We start from the raw sequence: 23,442 nt of genomic DNA, 5'->3' as shown, positions 1-23,442 counted from the left end.
GGATGGCCTCCTTAATAAACTTTTCTAAGATCTTCCCCAGGATAGAAGTCAGGCTAATGGGCCTGTAGTTAGCCGGATCCACTCTCCTCTCATCTCTCAGGAGTGTGCCTTAATCACTCAACTGCCATAAGCTTGACTGTGACGGGGGAACTTTCCACCGTTCATGTTGAACCTGGACTACTGTTGTAGAAAGGCACACAAGGTCTTGGTAGCAGAGACAGACAGCAGCAAGAGGGAACGTGACTAACCATGACTTATCTGGGACCAGGGATTCCTTGCGGTGTGGTTAACATTCAGGGTGTGCAAAACAGACCCTATTTGATTAGGATTTGGCCCAAATTAGGGACAGTGATTTGATTTGGATCACTATCTCTGCTTCAATTTGGCCAAATCGGAATCTGAAGATTCGATGCTGATTCAGAGAATTAGTGATTTGGACACAGACACAGCTTTAAAAGTTTTTTCTACATACCTTGAGGTAGCAGGTGCAGCTTGTGATTGCTGCAATGCTGGGGTGCATGGAGCATCCCACAGGAGTGCAGGGGAGGCCTCCATGTGCTCAGTGGTGAACCTGGAAGTGGACCGGAAGTACTTCTGGTCCACTTTCAGGTCTGCTGGGGTGTGGGCTGAGGGCCCCCCTGCACCCCCCTGGCTTGGCAATCGACCACAGGGGGACCCCAGGTGCCCATGCCTCCAGACTTGGAGGCACCAGTCACGGAGCTGGAGGGGTGCGGGGGGGCCCCCTGCACACTCCTCAGCAGACCTGGAAGTGGACTGGAAGTGCTTCTGGTCCACTTCTAGGTCTGCTGCCAAGAGCGCTGAGGAGCCCCCCGCACTCCTTCGGGACGCTCCATCCGCCCTAGCATCACAGCACTTACAGGCCACTGCTACCTAGAGGTATGTAGAAAAAGCATTTAAAGTTATCTCTACGTTCAAATCTCTCTGAATCGATTCAGAGGGTTCAGATTTGATTCGGAGAGATAAAGGGTCCCCTGATTCTATTTGGATTCAGATTTGGCCACCAAATTGGGCCAAATCTCTGCCAAAGCAAATCGGAGACCAAAGCTTCGCACAGCCCTACTTAACATACCATTTAACCACTTTAAAAGGGGAGGGAGAGCTGCTTTTAGGGACCCTGCATCCCTATTAAGATGTAAATATTACATCTGCATGATCCTGTAGACATGGAAGTTAGCTAAATCAACCTAACTTTGATCCTGAAAGAAACAGTGTCAATGCTGCTACATTGTTATCATGAAGATATATATATTGTAACAGTTTATATTGGTATCCATTGATATTACTCTATAAAATATATAATACAATCAATACATCTTTCTACACCCTAAGATTCCAGTTCCTAGGCCAACCTTGTTTATGTATCTTGGTGACTGAGCGTAAACCCAGGTGTCCCACTTTCTGCAGGTGCTGGGTGGGCAGTGACACCACTGTCACTATCACTGTGTATATTAAAAGAAAGATATGAGTTGTTCATTCCCAGAGGAATGATTTAGATGTTAAAGCCTGGATGGGTCTGGGACCTATGAATCCCAGTCCCTGCACTCTCCTTTTATGCTGGATACATTCCTCTACTCAGGTGATGTTGGAAACTCTTCCAGAAAAATGAGTCTTGAAGTTAACACATCTTTGAGAAATGTTCATCAGTACACCCTCTGCAAATTATTGTTTCAAGTTATCAGTATGCTCAGGCAGGTGTCACACCATTGGTTATCCATGGCCATTTTCAATCTTTTCTTCATAACTGTATCAATTAGAAAGCTTTTTTTTCCAATGAAAGGTAACAGTCTAGTGTAATCATATGATGACACAACCAGAAAGCCTGCTTACATACTACAATGTTACGTTTTAATGTATACCTACTGACTAATAGCCAAGATAGCAAGGCTGATTGACGTGCAGAAACCCTTTTCTTCATCCTGTAACAAGTATTCATGTAATTCCATACAAAGAAACATGGGGAAGGGATGATAACCTTAACCAATCAAACTTAATCAAGAAAAACTTATTTGGTGATTTTTGCTTATCAGCATTCTTTCTCATCCTTGCATCATCTTGATTCATCGCTTTAATTAATTTGTCGTCATATCAAACATCTGGAAATCCCAAATTGGTTTTCAGTTTAAACACATTTGTCTAAGTCTGTGCTTGCAATTTTTGTTTGTTGTACAAATATTTTAGGTGACAAATTGAGCTATGCTATTGATACTTCTTGCCTGCTTTGCACAATTTAAGATTTAATCCAGAGTGCAGGTTCAGCAAAATGCCTCTTATGAGCAGGTTGCCATAATGTTTGTTTCTCTTTATAATTCGCAATGATCAATGAATTTAAAACTAACCATAAGAAGTTCAGAAATTCTCAATCTGGAGTGCCTTTTGATGGTTTTATAACTAATTACAGCACTGGACCTGGGATATAGAAAATTCAGGTTCAATCTGTGACTTTGCCACAGAGATGTTGGGTACCTATACACATGCTCAGGGGTAGGGAGGGGTCATTTTAATTAGAGCGGTTCCCTGACAGATGCTCTAATTAAACAGCTCACTGTTGCATGTATTAATCCCCCCTCCTTCAAATATTAAAATGGCCACAGAGGCACTTTAACTCATTGTATTCATTGAATGAGCTTTAGTTAAAGTGCCCCTATGACCATTTTAAAACACGGGGGCACTAAGTCAAGTCTGCTTTGACACGTTCTAATTAGAATGCGAATCAGCACCTCTATAAGCAGTCTTTGTGTGATGATGGGCAAGTCAATCACTTTGGTCCCTACACCTGATCAATTCAAGCACCTGACTACTTTTCAGCATGTGGTCAAAGCCTATTGAATGCCAAGTAAGAGCTTTCTTCAATGAAAATGTGTTTAAATACATGCTTGAAGTATTTTCTTGAATGGGGACCTCTTTGTTTCATTTCTCCATGTGTCAATAATAATACTCCCATTCTGTCATCTTGTTTATTTAGTTTTGTAAGATCTTTGGAGCAGGATTGCCTCTGGCTGCATTTATGCACATTGCCTAACACAATGGGACCATCCCCACTGTTGGGACCATGTGTGTAAGAATCAATGTGTGATAATCATATAGCACTGCATACACCACAAATCACATATTTGCTTTTCTAAATTTGCTATTAGCAGAGTGACCAGATTCCACCAGAGATGAATCTGACAAGACCACCAGTTAAAGATGCCTCCAGAGATGTTACAACCTCATTTCATTCACGGCAAAAGTCTGAGGTCTGAATTTCTTTCATGTCTATAACTATGCCTTTGTGGGAGATGTTCCTACAGCCATCGTTGCCTTTCTATAATAAAAAAAAATTGAGTGATTTTTTTTTGATTGCAGTGTTTTGGGATTCATATTTAGCACCTGTTAATAAAACAAGAGGTAAATTATGCCTGGATAACATTTTGTGAGGGGACGTGTCACTGAAGAACAGTATATGAGCATGGTTTTCTTCTAGAATTTGAATAGTTCTTTTTTCTTTGGTTTAGGGTGGTACGTACCATGATCCACACTCAGAAGATGGAGCATCCACTAAAGAAAACAGAGTTCTATATAATGACCCTATTCCTAGAAGAGTTGGCAGCTTTTATAGAGGTAAGTTTGTGTCTTACAAAACTAAACTGTAATTTTCAACATACTGTAGACTAAGAGCAGTACAGATAAAAATGAGCAAAGCTAACAGCTACAAATTAAAAAGATTTACACTAAGCCACTACTAAATCCACAGAGCATAATGTGGCTTCCCTGGCTCATCTGTTTTTCTACAGGGCCTAGGACTGAATGCACTTCTTGGAGATTGCTAGCTTACACTGATTGATAGGTGACTGTCCACTTAGGACAGAAAAACATAACCAATTTAATTTGCATACGAAACTTTATTATGATATTTTGTCATTCATATTCTGATCAAGTTAGTGTTTAAAACTGTCTTGATGTTCAGAAAACAGTCTCCAACTCTGTATCAGGCACCCACTATTTTCCATTTGAAATGATAAGAATGTTCTATTATAAAAAAAGTGTTAATTTAAGATTGGTGATACATGGGTTGGCATCTTGTTTTTCACCAACAGATACCTACATTCAAATCTGTTCTTCAGTTCATTAAAGGTTAAAATCCCTCATTTAAAAGTAAAGCATATGTATATAATCCTGGCCCCAAAATAAATCAGTGGATTGCAGAAGAGGTTGCTGTTATGTACCTGGTACCCTTACACAACCCATCTGAGGGCTCCATTTGAAATCCTGTGCTATCCCTATGGATACAGTTCAGACTGTTCAGGGTAAATAGATCAAAAAAGAAAGGAAACCAGCCACAGTCTTGAGCACTAAAAGCTCTGCAAGGGCCCTTACGTTTAAAGACTGGTGGTTAGGCCACAACCTTGAGGCCTCTAAGAAGCCCCAGTGAGCTTCTTTGATTATCAGTCGCATAAGAAACTTAAGTGGGGACACCCAGTCTCCTAATGATCCTATTTAAGTTAGTTGGATATAACCTTATTTACGCTTGTCAATCTGCCAACCCTGCTAATTAAGTTGGGGAGGTTTATAAGGGATGCTGCTAAGCCTCTTACAGTTTCTGCAGCCTATGGGGCAGACAGTTAAACCTGCCAAGGCCAGCAGGGGACAGATGACTAACACTCTTAGAGACATCAAAGAGAAGTAGAAAGCCCCTCTGCTGTCTTGTCTTGTCTCCCCCTGCCTTCTTATGGCAGGTTTTTTTTGTGTGGGCAAAGCAAAGCTATGTTCTCTTTTACCAGTGTAGACACTTTCTCCCATTGACACTGAAAAGAGAGAGAAAATATTTCATTTAAAACTTGTCCCATTCTCAGTGCCCAGGCTGTTTTAGGAAAAAAACAAGTGTCAATGGTATATGGTAGCTCAGGAGACTGCCACTTTTTAAAATAACCTAATTGACAGACAGGTTCTCTGGTTAAATTGATGGTGGGAACATTTTTCTTTTTTCATGAATGAGTCGTATTAGGAATTAGTTAGTAATGTTAAGTATGTCTCTGCAGGCAAGAGGGCTAAATTCTGTATCTTAAAAAATTGGGAGAGAAGGAAAAAGAGGAAAAAAATGTAAATATCCAGAGGCCATCTGGAAATCCATTTTGCTTACTCTGGATCCAGCAACCATTCTAATGCTCAGATCTGACCTCATAATAACTTGAAAATTAGTTGTTAATCGGGTTCTGCGCGTCAGTTTTACCACTTCACTTTCCTATTTCAAGTACACAGAAGCAGAGTTCTGCTTCCTGACCTCCTCAATCAGTTTCATCAATAATAGAAGTTCCTCTGCACATTTCCTTTGAATTTGGTAGGTTTAGGTAATCTGCCAGTATTGATTCCAGTATTCCTTGGTTTGCAGATATTAGAGCAAGAGAGTACAAAATTGGATTTAAAATGAAAACACGATAGCAGTGTTAACAATGAAGTGGCTAATGTCACACTATACTCATTATAGTCTCATTGTCTTCAGTGGAGTTGCACTATTTTTGTACTAGCTAACAATCTGTCTCAGTATCTTCTAGAATTTAAAAAACTGCATTTAAATTAATCCTAAAGCATTCCTATAATTCTCCACTCTTATTTCAAGCAAAACAGAGATACAAAGAGAAAGCTGTAGCCATACATCAAAGTAATTGCAAGTCCAGGATTAGAATGTAGTTCCCAAATTTAACAGTGCACACTGCCTCTGAGGTTATATCTGTAAAATGTAAAAATTTGAGTTTAAAAATCTGTTTTGTTTTATTATTTAATATGTTCAAGAGCTATCGTCATAAAAGATTCTTTAAAAAGATATGTTTGTTCAGGCATATAATAGCTATTTGAACCACATGAAAGTTGCTTGGGTAAAATTATTTTTGTACTGCATCTGGAAGAATGCATCATTTGTTTATAATCTACTTTGTATACAGTTTTGATGGGTTAATAAAGTAATGTCTCATAACATTTTATATAGAAATGCTGTGTTCTGTATTCTAGTGACAGTCATAATTTTAGGGGTATTGTATGTAAATTCACATATTAGCTATCTAAATCTTTTTCTTCTTTTTTGTGTACAAGTCAAGTACTTCAATTTCTAAACAGTATATAGGACCAGATTTTGATCCTGTTACTGAGTAGTATCTTGTTCCATAGATAGTGCAAAAAGGGGCAAGTCATGAGATAAAATATTTCTCTGATAAGCATGATAAGCATGAGTAAAGATGGTAAAGGACTATAAAAAACATAGAGTAGCTAAAAGACCTGTAAGGAAAGAGCAAATTATAACATTACGGTTCTTGAATGACAGTGGCATTCCAACTTTTCTTCCACTGGACTTTCTTCCATTACATTTTTTAAAAATATAATTGATAGTTGGGGGCATTTTTGTATTTTGAGACCATTCCTATTAGTGTTTTGACAGTACTATCTGAAGTATCTTGCGCACACCGCACTACAAAGAGCAGGTATAAAATGTAACTGCCTCTTCATCCTGTTTTGCTGAAGAAATAGGGAAGTAGCCATAAAAATATATGGCTTTGACAGATATGGATACAAATATTTTGGTATTTCTCTGTTCAGTTCCATCTCCGCGTCCAGAGGGTACATTCCTTGAAAATAATGCATCAAACAGAGCCCCTGCAATACCATCAGACAGCGGTACCGTGACAAACCACTCAAAGAGACAAACCACCTTTGATACGTGGTGAGTTGTTGCTTGTACAGTCTGACATGCCATGGTGAGTGAAAGGCCTTTTTATTAGGCTTCTCTTTCTTTAAGAAAATGCAGTGTAATCACCTTGTTAATAAATGTTCTTGTCATCTACACAATCTAATTTGTTCCCTTTGCCGGCATTGAAACAACATTGCATGACACCTCTCTGGGTCCTCAGGAAAGGACTCCTGACGCTATCCCTGTGAACATGTTTTTTACAAAGTAACTCAATTTTTATATTTTTGTGCATTTGTCTGGGTTTTTATTTCCAACAAGCAACATTTGTGATTAAAGCTGTTAGAATATATGTATACGTAGTATAGCATGCAAAACCATTATCTTATTTTGTGGAGTCCAGAAGTATCTAGCATCAGATAATGGAAAAATGACTGAAATTAATGTTATCATATGTAATTGATGACCTTGTTAATAAAGAGTATGGTAATTGCCTTACTTTTGCTCATGTATCACAGAGCTACAATAACTAACACTGCAGAAAGTAACTGGATTATTCTACAGGAGAACAGACCAAACAGTTTGGTACCTGTGTATAGTGATTAAAAAAGCAAGCCTAAAAAGAAGGATCACCTGACAGCATCATATAATATTAAAGCAATGTTCTACATTAACTCCAATATTTAGCAGTAGTACATGCATAGCTCTGCAGTACTTGAAAGGAAAATCTTAATTTTATCACTGAGAATAATTTAGCTCTAAGATTCTTATCATTCTGCTTTATGCATTACGGCAATGAAAACTGAATGAAAATAAGCATTATAGTTAGATTCTATGAATTATGATGAGTCAATTACATTTTATATCATTTTCTGATGTTCTGCTATCTGAAGAAGAGCTTAGAATACTTGGTAACTTATACTGTGACTTACCATTACATTGGTATGAGGTGTTGGTCCCCTCTAGTGAACCCCATATTGGAAAACACCATAGCATCCAAACCAAAATATTTTGTGGGAATTCAGTGCTTTCAACTACATGTTTATTAGTAAAAGATTTCCAGCCCAGGATTTTTCTGGGCAAAACTAACAGATAATAGCAAATAGCCTGGAGTTCAGGGCACTTACCTGAACTTTGGGAAATCCAGGTGTAAGTCCCTATTCTGTCTGATTCAGAGCAGGAACTGGTGCCTTGGTTATTGCCTTATTGGGTCTCTCTCTCAACTCCTACCCCTACTACCCCTCTGGCAGCTATTCCACTGTATAAATAATTATTGGGCCAGAAGGAAAGAATGACCATAGCACAGTGGTTAGGGCATTTGCCTGTGATATGAGATACCCAGATTTAAGCTTCTGCTCCAGTTCATGTTTTAATATTTTATACAGAGTGGATCAGCACCTGCAAAAGAGACTGAAAAACAGCCATGTCATTGTAACCAGTTATGAGATAAGGGAGAATGGCAGTGGCCTAAGCACCAATTCTGCTCCCCTGATATTTGTTCCTAAGCTTTCCCTACTTCCCTGTCTCCCTCCTGTTCTTGCCAACATTTTCAGGAAAAAAAATTGGAAAGGGCCTGGTTTCCTCCCGTTACACTACATTTTTGAAATTTGGAAAAGTTTGTTTTGCAGCATAGAAAACTGTCTCCTGCCCATCTCCAGTCATGTGAATTGTCTTAGCAATGGCTTGGTAACATTGCAAAATTGTAGCGTGCACAACTGCAGCTTAATCAGGTTTTCTTCCACTGCTATAGAGGGTCTCTTTCTCTACGTAAATTTCTCTGCATAACTTTTCATGGGAAAAATTGTGCAGTTCATGAAAATGTTAATTATTCTGCTTTAATGGAACATGACTTTGCTTACATAGCTTTCTTGATGGAGTAAATATTTAATGTTCTGCTCACATGCATAATTGGTATGTCACCTGGTTTGGAACTGCTGTAAAATGTTTTGCTTTTTCCTCACCTTATTGTTTTTTGTTGCCTCTTTCTTCTGTCAAGGAATTTGCAAATGTTTGTTTGACTTTAATTGTCACTGACGATCCGTTGTCCTTGTGTGCATCTCTCCAGCCTGTCCTCGCTGTCCTGCCTCTTTAAAATAAAGACGTTATGCTGCTCAACTTGTCTATTGTCATTAGGATTTACTCTTAAATGACTAGATTATCTCTGCATTCAGGCAGCCTGATTTGTACTTTTTCTGTTTACCAGTCACTGTACATTGCTCTAAATTCTTGGGTTTTTCTAATATCCTCAGACTTTTATCCTTCAGTTTCCTCCTCCAGTTATAAAAGTAGGTATTTTGACCTATTTCACCCAGTCCTGTGGGAATGAGAATGCTAAACTTTTTTTTTTAAATCTTGAAAGGTGTTTCTCTCTGCTCATAGTTGCCCTGCTCTGAGACAGACCCACATTAGGCAGGTAATAAGCAAGTTTCCCTCTGTGTCTCCATTTGTGTACCACAGTTTTGGCCTGAATTACTCCTACACAGCTATGGCCCTAAGTATCTCTTAAGTGAGGGCATCAGATTATACTGAATTGTCCTCTAGCAGTTAGAAGTATCTGCAGTGGCAAGGTAATATATGTTTGGGGTCTTGTGAGGAACTTCAATTAGTGATATCTTCATGTCCATTTAAATGCTTATCCTGCTCACAGAAGATTTGTGTCCCTATACCAAATGTCTGGTCACATCTGCTCTATTCTTTGCTATACTTTTTTTGCAAAAATAGATATATACCGTGGGTTGTTTTTTGCACATCAAAGAATTCAGACCAGGATTGTAGGGTCAGAGGCTTATTGACATCTGCCATGAGTTTCATAGACCCAGAGGCTCTTGGCAATACTGAAGTGAGTGTAGACTTACCCAAACTAGCTTTCAATTAGCCAAGAGATATCTGGGTAGTGGTCTAGCTGCAAGGGAGCTCAGTTCAGGCTACAAACCCTGCCTAGGAAGCAGAGTAAATATCAGCAGTTAGCTTGCATGCAGCCCTGTGCTGCTTCAGCTAGACTGTTACCAATAGCCAAGCCAGCATGTGGGTATCTACACCAGGAGCTGGCAACTTTGTCAAACCACAAGCTGGAACAACCTGACTCCAGTCCAACACAGGCTCAGTGACTTCAGCAGCACATTACCAGCAGGAGAGCCTTTCCTACACCTACACCAGGGCCAGGCAGCTAAGAGCTATGCCTGCACTAGTGCCACTTCTCCCTTTTTGCCCCAGCTGGGATGTGAATAGAGCTTCCAGCCAGAGGCCAAGTGCACTAGGGCCAGACAGCTAGGAGCAATATCCATACTGCTGCCACTTCTCTCTACCTCTTTGTTATCCAGCTGCAGCATGGGTGCAGTTAGAAGCAACCCATACCCAGCACAGGTCTCCAGCAGCTACCCCTTGAGTAGGGGTAGGTTGGGTGGAGGGATGGGAAGAAGTGGCAACAACACAGGCACTATTTCCAGCTTGTAGGCTTGGGCACAGGTCTTTAATAGCCCTTTGGCTCTGTGGGCCTTATGTTATATGTTCTTGACTCCTGATCTATGCCATTCTGCAGTCACACAGTAGCTGGACTGATGACAGACAGAATTCTTTTACCCTTCTGGAGTTTAACTAAAAATAGGCAAGAAATTGCAAACTCAAAACTTCAGGTGAACTAGAGCCACTTATGATTGCTGAGGTTCTGGCTCTTGGAATCTGCTCTGCATAACTTCATGTTGCACACACCTCCTGATGATGGTATATATCCCCCTTTGGTATCTCTTGCATAAGCCTCTTGCATATGCATAGCCTGCTGCAGGGGTTGGTAACCTATGGCCTGCAGGCCAGATGTGGCCTGTAGAACACTTGCATCCAGCTTTTGCATCTGGCCAACAGGCACAGGGCTTCAGCAGCATTCAGTAGGGGGAGGCACCTTCTGTGGGTCCTTTTCCTGTGCTGCCAAGGAGGTGAGCATCAGCAATGACAGAGTCCTAGCATCTGCCTTCTCACTGCTTCCAAGTGGGGTGGGTTGTTCCAGCCTGCAGCTGGAAACGGTTGTTTATCCCTACCCTATTGTATTTGCCTGGGGGAGGGGAGGGGAGGGTTGGGGGTTTTTTCATCTGCTCCCAAGTGTCTTGAGCCTGCACACCCATACAGCCAATGCCCACTTCTCATCCCTTTTCCCACTTATTCATGTTTGATTCAAGATCAAAATAAGGAAAGAGGAGTTTTCTCCCTTATGTGCTCTGTCTCCACCGTTAACATATCTAAAGATTTGCAGATGTGGATAAATGTTGAACTTTGATCTCTAATCCATTGGAATGTTGTCATGCCCTGTTATACGGCCCATTAAAAAGGAGACAAAGGAATCAAAAATAAACTGAGGAGAGAGAAAAGGGGCCCTTTACGATAGTTACAAATAGAGCTTTTCAAAATCCTGCAAGTACTGACATGTGGAAATAAACCTAGAGAAGCAAACATAACAGTAGTTTGGGGAAAACTCAAGCAGCCACAGACACAAGGTTTAATGGTTAACGGCATGCTGCTTCTGTTTTTGTAATAAATGATTTACTTATTGAGGCTAAGACCTTACTGTTTTTCTTGAATGCCACATAGTTGTTGTAATGACAACCAGTGGAGCCACAAGATGTATGACTGTCAGTTAGCTTGCTTGTTCTTCGAGTGATTCATAACTTGGCAGTATTATAGTAAAATTAATTCTATGATTTCAGCTTTGCATGTGAAAGTCAACAGGCCTAGAGTTTTTAAATAAATAAATTAATAACATGACAACATGGGGAGAAGGAAATCCTATTCTTAAATAAAGGTCAACGACAAAAACAGTGCCTTATACTTGAAAGCTTGTCTAAATCTCTCCCCCAGCCATGCAGTTGCCCCCCACCAAAAAAAGATTTCATCCACAAAAATCCTTACTTCTCACATATTTTCTGTCCCATGACAGCTACAACTTCACCCCAACACTGTCCAAATATAATTGCTTAAAGTAGTTCACTTGTTTCAGATGTTTTCTTGTCTTCATTTGGTGTAATTTTATAAGGTATTTGAAAAAGCTGACCTAAAATCAGTATTTGCTCTAAAAATTAACTACTATCCAGAAATAGCAGCACTGTTGTCATGGCCAGAATGGTCCAGGGGTAGGAGAGAAACAAGATCAGTGAGTTGAGGTAGTGTCTTTTATTGGACCAATTTTTATGGTGGGAAGTTATATAGCAAAGGATTTTGGGGATTCCAAGACTTTTCATCAGCTCTGAGATTGAAGCAGTCACAGTCCAACCTAAATATAAGCTACAACACTGGTTAAAGTTTAACTCAAGTCTGTTAATACATTTTTCCACTAGAAAGGGAACTTCACAGTTGTTACCTGAGGAGCAAAGGAAAGCTGGCAATGGGAGAAATGAGAGGTAAATTTTGTTACGTGTCAGGTATCCAGGTTGTAGCTGTATTGGTTTAGAGGAAAATGCAATCAGGACTCATGGTAGAGTTGATATTAGACCAACTAGATTTTTGCAAAAAAAAATTTAATCGCAAGCCTTCAGGTACAAACGCCCCTCATCAGGCATTTGAGAAAAGATTGTAAAAGTTCTCCTGGGTAGAAATGAAAGTTCATATTTCATAAGAGAGTTGAAGGTGCAGTAAAATCTCCTGTTTGGAACAGTTCATTTTATATGCCAATTAGGCTGAGAGAAAAGTTGGAATAGTCTGTTTACGTCACAGTTGTTTGGTAAGTAGAATGAAGTCATATTTCCTTCTGGTTATGGTGTTTCATATTTCACAGAGGAGTAAATAGATGGGTTGCTCTTCTGGGCAGGTAGTTCTTTTGCTTTCTGTTAAATCCATGGTTTTAGTGTTTGGTTCATTTGGTACTCATGATTTGGTTTCAGCCAAACAACCACTACACTCCAGCATTAACTCCCATAGAAACATGATGAAGAACAGAATTATCCTATCACCAGGGCAAGAACACTTCACAAATCATCCACTCCATCTCTGATTTCACCATCCTTGTCCTTAAAACAAAACCCACGCAATACCTTCCAGAGAGGAGTCTAGGAACAAAAATGTATAATTTGACTTTTTTTTTAATGTCCTATAATTTGCTTCTCCCTCTGCTATCTTCTCTTGGTAGTTATCAGTCTAGAGCAAACTACTTCAGGTAGTCAAAGTCATTAATATAATTAGGTTAAACTACAGCAGTTTTCTAATTTAAAGTAGACTGCTTCTTTCCCAGACTTGATGAATGGTGCTTGAAGCTTTGCCTCCTATCTTTCCCTACTATACATATGTATTGTATATTGAAATCCCTCTTTCTTCTAAATAGAAAATGCTCCCTGTTTGCAGACATTAAAAAATAAAAATAAAAAAATGTTTAACTGAAAGAAACAGTACATTACTTCAACCCAGCTCCGCAGTGTCTTTATAGATCAGGTGCTTCAGCAAGGATTTTTGGCACTTTTATCTAATAGCTGAGTCAATCAGCTATTAGATAAAAGTCCCCAAAAAGCCCCACTAAGGCTCCTGATCTATACAGACATCAGACAAGCCAAGTCCAACAAGACACTGCTTCTTCTGGGCATGCTTTGGGCTTGGCATCGGAGCACGCCAAGTTCAAATTAAAGTACCTTTTTGTTTTGTTTTGTTCTGTTTTTTCAAAATCTGCAAGCAGCCATATTACTTCCATAGCATCTGACCAAGTGAGCTTTTGCTTACAAAAGCTTATGCATCTCTAATTTAGTTAGTCTATAAGGTGCAACTCTATTCTGCTTTTACTGTACGTCTAGGATGATTTACACAGGGACATTTCTGCCTGTGTGTATGGGTGGCTGGGTGTGTGTGTGAGTGTGAAACTAGATGGCCTCCTCAGGTCCCTTCCACCCCTAGTTTTCTATGTTTATATGTTGCTGTACCAAAAGATATTACCTCACCTCACAAATCTGGTATCATTCATGAGAAGCAAACATTTCCCAAAGAACCTTTCACAAAGATCTTAAAGATCTCTTTCATAAAGGCAAGCTAGTACTCTTACAGGTGTGAAGCAGTGTGTTGGGGAGGAGTGGGGAGTAGTACTGGTTGAGCAGAGTCTCTGAGCCAGCATGCCTACTGAAGTCAGGGGCTAGGGACAGACATTACACATAAACCGGTTTAAGTGATCAGAAACTGGTTTAAACCTGTAATAGAACATAAGTTCCATGCACATAAACTAGGTTCAAAATGGCTGAAACTGGTATGAGATAAAGCTGGTTGAATGTAGTATCAGACTTAACTGATTTGGGTCAAACTGGTTTATGTAATGTCTGTCCCAGACCTCTTCCTGGTTTAAGTTAAGCCAGAGTCCCCCAGCACCCCAGATGCTTTGCAGCTGAGCTGGGCTAAGCTGTGCTCTCTGCTCCAGAAAACAGGCTGGCCCTGCCCCTCTCCTCCCTAGCCAGAGCTGGAGGGGAGACTGAAGGCAGAGCAAGGTCTGCCTGGCTTCCCTTGCTGCTCAAGCAGGGGCTCCCTCCTTCCCTCCCATCTCCCACAGCATGGACTCCAGCCCCATGAACCCTAGGTATGTGGTATGCTAGCTAATGCTGAGAGGTGTCTGTCTCTCCAGTTTCACTGAGACAGGCAGACAGAACAGTGACCACTTAGGGCTTTTTGGAGCTAATTAGCAGGGCAGCTGGTAATATCCCTCCGTTCCTTCCTTGGAAAAACCGGTTTAAGAAGAGCTTGGACTAATGAGAGAGGCTTTGTTTTGCTGAAGGGCTGATAACACTGTGGTTTTTATCAGCCCCCCCCGCTTTGCAGGCAGGGCGAGGGAGATTGAAAAGCTCAGTATCACCAACAAATGCATGCACTGCACCCCCCACACACACATACACACACTTTGCCTTAGAGTGCTAGCCTGGGCTGGGGTCAGGCAACACTCCCACCCCTTGAGCAGCAAGTGGGGAAAACCCTGGGACAGTGCAGGCAGGGTGGGGGTTTAAAGTCCTCCTTAATCAGAGCATTCTGCCAGGGCCTGGCCATGCCCCCACCTCCCTCAGTTCAGCACTGTAGAAGGGACAGAGGGCTGCTCTAGTGCCCCCTGGCTTCTAGCTTGAGCCACTGTAGGCATGAGCCTGCATTTCTGGAATGAAAAGGGAATGTCTATCCACCTCCAAATTGGTTCAAGGTCAGACTAACCTGCAAAGATTGAATCAATTAAGGGCTCAAGCTTTTTGAATGTCTGTCCCTAGCCAGGATGGATGAGGAAACTAAGAAAACAAGCCTGCAGGAATTGTCTCCAAGAAGGAATGGTATGTGATCTCTCAGCACCCACTGCCAGTGGCAGCATTCATGCAGCAGGACTGTTAGTGCTGTGAAATACTGTTGAGGACTTTAGTTGTGTTTACTTTCTGCGCACAAGCTGTACGTTCCCCTGCTAGCACTCACGTACGTGCTGCACCATGTCCATTGCAACTCACTGGCTGTGCCTTCCCTGCATGCAAGAAGCAGAGTCTGGTGATTTAGTCACCTAGTTTAAAATCTTTATCTCCATACCTATCTCTTCTGCAAGCATGTAAAGCTGAAACATTATCAACCTAAGCTTTCAGAAATTGTTAGATTTTAACAAAATGAGGGGGGTGGTATTTGCCTTCTGGTTTATAAGGAAAGGTTTGATAAGATCACAATTTTAAAGGGTTTTTTTTTCCCTGCAACTGTGAGAGCTGCAAGCATGTGTGAGAGGTAATGCCTCCAAGCTGAGGCTTTCAGAAACACCAACACTACATTAATTGGCAAATACGGAGTGCCTGGTGCACATTTACCAAGATAATCCTCTTTTTTTTTTCCCCTTAGGTTGTCTAAGTCTTAATAATTTCTTTAGGGATGCTTGAAACATCCCAGTGTTTTAGCTCGTTAATGAGAATAGCCTGTTCCATTTTTAATTGGTCCAAAATCTTTGCTGCAAAAGTTATTGCTGTAACATTGTTTACATTCACTCTCACCACATAATGAGTGTGGGTTTTATGCCAGCCACTCTTCAAGGGCAAAGCTTGTTAGGCAACATTGTAGTAGGAGTGGGAGAGGTTGGTAACCAAATCCTATCAGCTGCACTGGGATGAGTACGGGTTGGGAAAGAAGAGCATGAGTACCTAGTACTCCTTCTGGGCCTCAGTTTCCTCCTCTTTATGGTCACTATGACCTCAGAGAGGGAAGCAAGGGACTGAGTTTCACAGAAAAGTTCATTCTGGTGCTACAGGTCCCAATAGTAAGACTCAGACGCAATGGATCAAGAAAGGAACCACAATGCTGAAGACTTGGGTGTCTCCAGAAAAAATGGTGCAAAAAAGTGTCCAATCCTTTTTTTTTTTTTAAGGTAATGGCTATTTTTAAAATAGTGACTCTTGTTTCACACACAGGAGTGGGTCAGCAAAGTGGTTACTGCATAGGGACATTGCCATGCAGTTTGTGATTTGCTCTGGGTCAGGGAGGGTTATTATTTTGTTTTTGTTTTTAAAATCCCAAAATGTGTGGACAAGCAAGTAGCCAGTAGTCCCATATCTTCCCCCAGTAGTAGCTGCATACTGAAGGGAGTGGGGTGGAGGGGTCCTTATTCCCATTTGTGTTGCACTTAATGCAAAGCCTGGTTACTTAGATTTAGTGTGTGCCTTGGATTTAGCCCTAACAAATTAGGAAAGATAAAACTATCTAAGCCTGTCATTTTTGTCAATAATTGAGTGTGTATTTAGTCTGTGTTAAATCAGTTCTGTGAGTGGAAGGCATCTGGAAAGCTGTCATCAGTCTTTCCTCTTGGGCTTTCTCCATGCTGTATAAATCAGTGAATAATTAAAAGATTGCCTTATTGCAGCTGTAGCTGGATGGAATTGGGAATCTCTAGTAAACTGATGTCTTTTAAATTTGCATAAAAATCTAGTCATTAAATCCTATACTAGTGACTTTTTGAAGCAGCTAATTATAGCTTTGTGATTTTTATAATGAAAATGATATTGCTGAAATCTGGAAGGAATCTTTTTTTTCAATTTAGATGCATGTTCCAGTAAGCTACCTTATGCAAACTTCTCTTCTTTTTTTTCCCTATGCATAAGAAACCTGCAGCATCTCCTCCAAAAATTCTCTTACTGAACACCTGAAATTTGTTAAAACATTTCAGATGTTTCATATATTCATATTAGGATCTCAGGCTATTTTTTTCATATTGTAAATGTAATGTATTGGGGAATGGGGTTAAACTCTTAATATACTGGATATATGGAGATGTAAGACAACCTTTTCATCCACATGAAGAGTAAAAAGTATTATTGTTTTTATAATATCACAGAATTTAAGCCAGAAAGGACCGCAAGCTCATCTAGTCGCAGGCCACTAAGTGTCAACTATTTACCCTATATAGACCCAAACAATTTATGTTTGACTAAATAATATTCCAGAAGAGCATCTGATTTTCAGATAAGACACAGGGAGAGAGAGGGGGAGAGAATCCACTGGTCTGCTTGGATTTTCCAGTGGCTAATCACCCGACTGTTAAAACTATGCATTTGGTTTGAACTATTCTCCCCAAAGTCTTGTTATGCTTTTTCCACGGGATTAAAAGCCCTTTATTTCCCAGAATTTTCTTCCTGTAAAGATTCTTATACACTGCAAACAATATTTAGAGATGCTAAATATTCTTTTTGACATGCTAATAAGATTGAGCTCTTTGAGTTTCTTCCTACAAAACATTTTTTCAACACCCTTGAATTGTTTTTGTGATTTTAGTGCATCCTCTTCAGTTTTCCAAATTCATTTTTAATACACATGAACACCAAAACTGTATTCCAATATCAGTTCCCCAAAGCTGTATACAAAGGTAAAATTGCCACCTACATCAAGTCAGTACTTCCCTGTTTATACATACAGAATTTTAATGCATATACTTTAAACTAAGGTGATTTTTTTTTTTATTGATCAGCTGTAGGTCAGAGCTTTGGACAGTCTTCTCAAAAATAAAAATTTAGGTAAATGTAAAATTTAGTCTTCACAATCATTCAGGTCTCTGGAGCCATCTTTCCTTGCTAGCACTCTAGTACATGATGCAGAGAGAAGATTCATCCACAGAAAACAGTCAAGTGAGCTCTCAAATACTTTAGAGGGGATGAAATCATCAATCTAATTCATGCATAATTTCTTGTATATATTTTCAGATTATTTTTATTTTTCTTTAGCATCTTCTATATGTTATTTTGGTTTGAATATAGAACACCAAGTAAAAAGCCAGGGCAAACATGCAAGATTGCCTTCTCCCTATATGCCTGGCAGTTGTTTTTGATTAAGCGTTCCATACTAACAAAGGTTCTTAGCTTTTCATTTCATAAGAATACTTTATTCTTTAGTTTTATGTTAATCCAGGAACTAAAATGAAAAAAAAAATATTTTGAATACCTTTGCTTTAGGGAAATAAAGTGCATTCTTTAACATAAAATCCAAGGATTAAATGTGACCACATAAAATCCAAAATATTCCATCTTACCCTAATTTTTCATATTTAGGAAAAGTCCTGAAAATGCTAACAGTCATTCAGAGCAACTCAAGGAGAAAGAAAAGCAAGGCTTTTTCAGGTCAATAAAAAAGAAGAAGAAGAAATCTCAAACTGTAAGTATATACAATTTCTGAAGCATACTATTATGTATTTTCCAGTGTTTTAAAGTTGCCAACGTGTAATGCATTAGATCAGTTCTGTACTGCTTCGTTATACATGGACGTACCTCTGTGTATTTCTTTATTATTTTAACTTGTTTTCATTATGTAGAAGTGAGCTTCTTTTCTTGTTCAAGGTTTACCAATTCATGCATTCAAATAGTATTTCCCCTAGTGGCTAAACCATTCTACACTTATATGTTTGCTTTCATCTGGGATGCACAGAATTTTGTGACACTTCAGTGACACTTTTGGTGAAGGGTTTAAAGGGATTTTACAGCAGATTTTTTTTATAGCAGAAGGTGCTACTATCCCAGTGTAACAAGTACATAATTCTGTGACGCTGGAGTTGAATAGTCTACTCTATGGCTCCTAGCTGGAAAACTTAACAACTGAAATGAATAGGAACAGAGGAATAAAGGAGGAGCTCTCTTCTCAACAGGGTCCAGAGCAGTGCTGTGCTGAGACCCTCCATCCTGTTTTATGTACCTTTGTGCCAGGAAAGAAGTGGGGGCAGAGGAGATCTGATGGGGTTCATTGATACTTCTTCATACATCTTTTTTTTTTTTTTTTTTTAATATCAGCTTTTGGCTTATAGATGTCTTATAAATGCATATAGTTCTCTTCAGCTGCTGAAGAAAATAGGAGCAGTCTGTTTTCTTTCCAGTCCGGAACCTTTCAGCAGCCATGAATTAGTAATGGCAAGAGATCCCTAACGTGATACCAGACTCTCAACTTCTGTTTTTGTGGTCCTCCCACTGTAAACATCTTTTAATGCTTGTAACTTTCCCAAGCAGGAGCATGGAATGGACACACTTTTATACAGGCTGTCTATCCGTCTAGCTAGGAATTGTTACATGCCTATGCTAAAGGGATATAATACAGTTTCATTGCTCTGCGTAGCATCAGAGAAAAAGACTATACATTTGTTAAATGAATTCTGATGTTCTTTGGCAAATCTCTGCCTGCAGGCTTAAGGAAATCAAGATTACCTTCAAATTTTCTAAGCTTTTCTTCAGAACTACATGGACTAGGAATGTATAGCCCACCTCACTCGCCAAGACAAGCTCTGTAAAAACACTTAAATGTTAGAAATCAGATCACTGTATTTCCGAAGACTGAACGTATACCACTGATGAGATCGATCGATCTGTATGTGTGTGTGTGTATGTATATATGTATCTATATATATATGAATAGGAGAGATTCAGAAACATATGATTTCATTTTAATTTACAAAATGATTTACAATGACTTTAAAATATATAAGAAATTCACACCTACTAATATTGTCAGAAGTTAAGATGGAAAGGTCCAGGAAGAGTGGGATGACAAGACTGAGAAACAGTAGCATATTTTTACTCCAGTAAGTGAGGAATAAAAAAGGAGAATGTTATTCATTATGGCTACAGTTGACATTCAAGGGATTGGTGTTTGTAAACGGTGGGCACATCTACACATTTATTAACATGCTTTAAGTAATGCATATTAAATCTAATACCTCCATTGTAAAGTACTAGAACAATGCACATTAGTCTATTTTAATCCATGTTATCAAAAGAGCACTTTTTATAACACTTTAATGCACATTAAAATAGACTAATGAACGTTAAAGTGCATGTGTAGATGTGCCCAATTTGTATTAAATGTTAGGGATCAGATTTTAATCCTAGATTCATGGTACAAATGATTGAGTCTCTAAAATCATTTACTTTTGTGCTGGTTCAAGAAAGATGGTCTCATGGTTAAGGCCACGTACTTGAGATTTGAGTTTGTTTCTCAGCTTGACTGGAACCTGCAGTGTGACACTACACTACTGTCTCTATGCCCATTTCCCATCTACAAAAAATGCAGATAGCATATTTCCTTACCTCCACAGGATTATTGAGAGTATAAATATTTTAGCTTAGGAAGTACTGCCCATACTATAGAAAATCACCAGGGTTTAAAAAAAAACACAACACTTACTGGTAGAGTGAGCATATGTAGCAACACAAGCTACACATCTGAGAATGACAAGTGTCATAGTTTACATGTTAACATTTTTCAGTTGCAGTATTGCCTGTGGGTCTGATCTAATTCACCAGAACTAAATGGAAAGGTTCTTGCTGACTTGAATGGATGTTAGTGTAGACCAGTGGCTCTCAACCTTTTTATACTGAAGGAGGACCTAAAGAAGAATGCTTTGCATTTGAAAGCTTGTCTAACTTTGGCTGGATACACACATTCAAATGATCTTTGAGAATTCTCCTGGGTTTGTTTTCCTGGTAGGAAAACTTACCCAGAGACCCCTGAACAACTATTTAAGTACTGGCCCCTTGAAGAGCACTGTTTGCAGTGCTGTCATCGCATAGCCAAGGGAGGCATGCACATAGATCTTGGCATACTCCCTGCTCTGCCATCCCAAATAACACAGTCTCCTGGGGGGTGGGGGCAGCAGGAGAAAAGCAACCTGGAATGCTGGAGGACCGTGTTGTGGCTTCTGTAAGAATGGAACCATGTACAAACATTCTTCCTACCAGGAGAAACTCTCCTGGGAGTGATTTAACCATGGTTGTTCATGGGTTATTTTTATCCTGGAGCAGACATTATTGCTTTGGGAGAAAAATCCTGAACATTTTAAATACGTGGCTTCTATTGGAAGAACATTGACTCTCCTAGGAGAAACTGAATGTCTGTATGTGGCCTTTATCCCAACTGTACAGTTGGTCAATAAGATATTACCCCAAAAAATCCTTACCCCTCACATGATTTTTAGCAGTTCTTCTTGCACATATTATCAACTAGCACCACTTTATTTTTCCACTAAACACTGCCACAGAAAGTCATTATTCTTGATAGTGTCCATTTTGAGAGTCATAGATCCCATCACTCTATAGAAATTAAGTGAACACTGAGTTATCAGTGTAGCATACTTTTATTTTGGTTGTAGTACCAAGTTATATAAAGGCATTCAGTCCCAACTGCCTATGGTTCCTTTCCTGCTATCTTTGGCAGCAAGTTTTTGACAAAATGTTGACTTAAATTATATTGCAGTACTAGTCTTCTTCCCCTTTTATCCATTTATCTAGTTTATAGTTATAATATATAAAAGCCACCTTTATTAAGAAGTGTATACTTATTGATATTACTAACCAGATTTGGTCTGGCATGCAATTCTAACCTATTAGCACATGCTGTTAGGCAGTTCTGAAACCATTTGTGTTTGCTCTGCTGCCTGGTTAAAACTGATCCGTTGCATAGCAGATTGAGATCGAGAGTATCTAGATTAAGAAGGTGCAATTATATGGTAGTATCCACATGTCCAAAATAATTGAGTATACCAGATGTCTGGTATGAGTATACCAACCATTTTGGCAGTATCCATGGGCTCATATGACCATGGGTAGAGCCTTCTCTGATGCACTGGAAATCCAGCATGTCAGAACAGACTTGATTAATCACATCTGCTGGAGCATGGAAACTGACATGCTTCAGCAGCCTTCCACACCATGTGTATTAGTGTCCCAGCACATCTCTGTGCTGAAAAAATGGTGGCAGGGTGCTTTGAAATAAAACACGATCAATGAGCTTTATTTCAAAGCGCCCCACTGCCATTTTTTCAGTGCAAGGATGCTTATACATGTGATGCATGGGCGCTTTTAATTAGCGTGGATTGCTAATTAAAGCGCCGGGCACCACATCCCACAGTTCATGTAAAAATGCCCCGCATGTCCAAAATGGTTAAGTATACCAGTATACTGATGTCTAAGGAAAGGGTATTTGCCAAAATGAAGTTGAATTTGCTGTGGTTCAAACCATCCAGACATGGCTGGCCTAGCCTCTGAATCATATTGCACTTCAAAACTAAAGCATTCAAAGCAAAATGTAAGCCACTAGTACATTAATCTAACACTACCAAAAAGGTTAAAGCACATGGGTCCACAAGATATCTCTCTAAAAAAAAAAAGTCATCACTTCTACTCTTCTCCACCCTTAAGTGGCACAAATATGGTTGGGTTAAACAGAGGGAGTCAGTGTCTTAAGAACCATAACAGGCACAGGAACATCTAGAACCTGTTGATACCAGTGGGAACTTCGGATCTAACAGAGGTAAGCACCAGGCTACCTAATTCCAGTGTCAGCATTCACTTTTGGCTCTTTTAGGTCCCTTGTACCTTTGTGCCTTTTTTGCTCCAAGAGACAGTGAAATCACCGTAGGCCACTGTTTAACACAATGGAACATCTTCCTTGTTTTGTCAGGATCTCTTACAGTTCATTCTTCTATATCTCTAATTGAATTTTGCTTAGGAATTGTTTTATATAGGACAATACTCAGTATTAAGTGCTCCTTTTTTGGTTCAGATACTGTTCCTTAAATGTCTCAGTTGAGGGAGTCCATCTAAAACCATCAGATGTTCCTGTTAACTATATTTGGATAACTAACTCTTCCAGGCCCAGTTCAGGAATCTAGGGTTTGGAATAAACTAGAAGTCTGCTTTCATGTCCACTCAGACATAAGTGTCTATAATAGAAATGTTAATGCCATAGTGGTAACTACTGCCCAAGATTACTTTATAGACATTCAAATAAATGTTGCTTCTAATGATATGTCATCAAGGCAAATCCAGTATTTTCTGAAGCTCCCAGGTCTCAGGAAATGTCATTACACTTATTTTCTTTGAGCCAGGCTCATCTGCACCTAATTACAGACCAGGCCTTGGAAAGACCAAAATCAGCTATTACGTATGCCATTGGAAAATCACCATCTTCATCAGGGCTGACGATACCTGACCTGCTGGGTATTGTTGATCTTGTAATGCACTTTGGTAATACTCAATTTTCCCTAAGATCTCCCATGAATAGTGATAGCAAAGGATGTCTCAAATCTGGTTGAGAACACCTTCTAGAAAATCCCAGTTTCACATCCTCTAGCAATTTGTGGCTGTCCTAAGCTTTTCTCGTACAAAAGATGAACATTCTTGCAGAGTTGTGTTCTCAAGATGCAATTCCTGATGCAGTAATGAAGCCTTCTGCCTGTTACTGGAGTTTCCTGAGATGTATTCTCTCTCCTCTCCCAAGCCATGGTTACCCATTCTTCTTTGCCTCTGGAGTTCTTACTTCCTGTAGCAGAAAGGAACTGAGGATGA

At 39.6% G+C, this 23,442-nt stretch overlaps 1 protein-coding gene across 5 annotated transcripts in view; it reads left to right on the top strand.

The window, feature by feature from the left end:
* Window positions 1–23,442, top strand: part of CDKL5 (cyclin dependent kinase like 5) — a 133,609-nt gene that overhangs the window by 104,866 nt on the left and 5,301 nt on the right. For 3 of the 5 annotated variants that reach the window (XM_019529239.1, XM_019529236.1, XM_019529240.1), the window contains exons 12-15: window positions 3,156–3,257; window positions 3,516–3,621; window positions 6,589–6,712; window positions 18,166–18,268. In XM_019529239.1, the coding sequence (XP_019384784.1) occupies window positions 3,156–3,257; window positions 3,516–3,621; window positions 6,589–6,712; window positions 18,166–18,268 (435 nt within the window). The remainder of the gene's footprint in view (window positions 1–3,155; window positions 3,258–3,515; window positions 3,622–6,588; window positions 6,713–18,165; window positions 18,269–23,442) is intronic. The other 2 variants (XM_019529237.1, XM_019529238.1) reach the window with 2 other exon arrangements.

This window comes from Crocodylus porosus, unplaced genomic scaffold (genome assembly GCF_001723895.1).
Source record: "Crocodylus porosus isolate Cpor-Errol unplaced genomic scaffold, CroPor_comp1, whole genome shotgun sequence".
Classification (NCBI taxonomy): domain Eukaryota; kingdom Metazoa; phylum Chordata; order Crocodylia; family Crocodylidae; genus Crocodylus; species Crocodylus porosus.
Note: the sequence above shows the minus strand (reverse complement) of the source record. Positions and strands in the feature narration are given on the sequence as shown.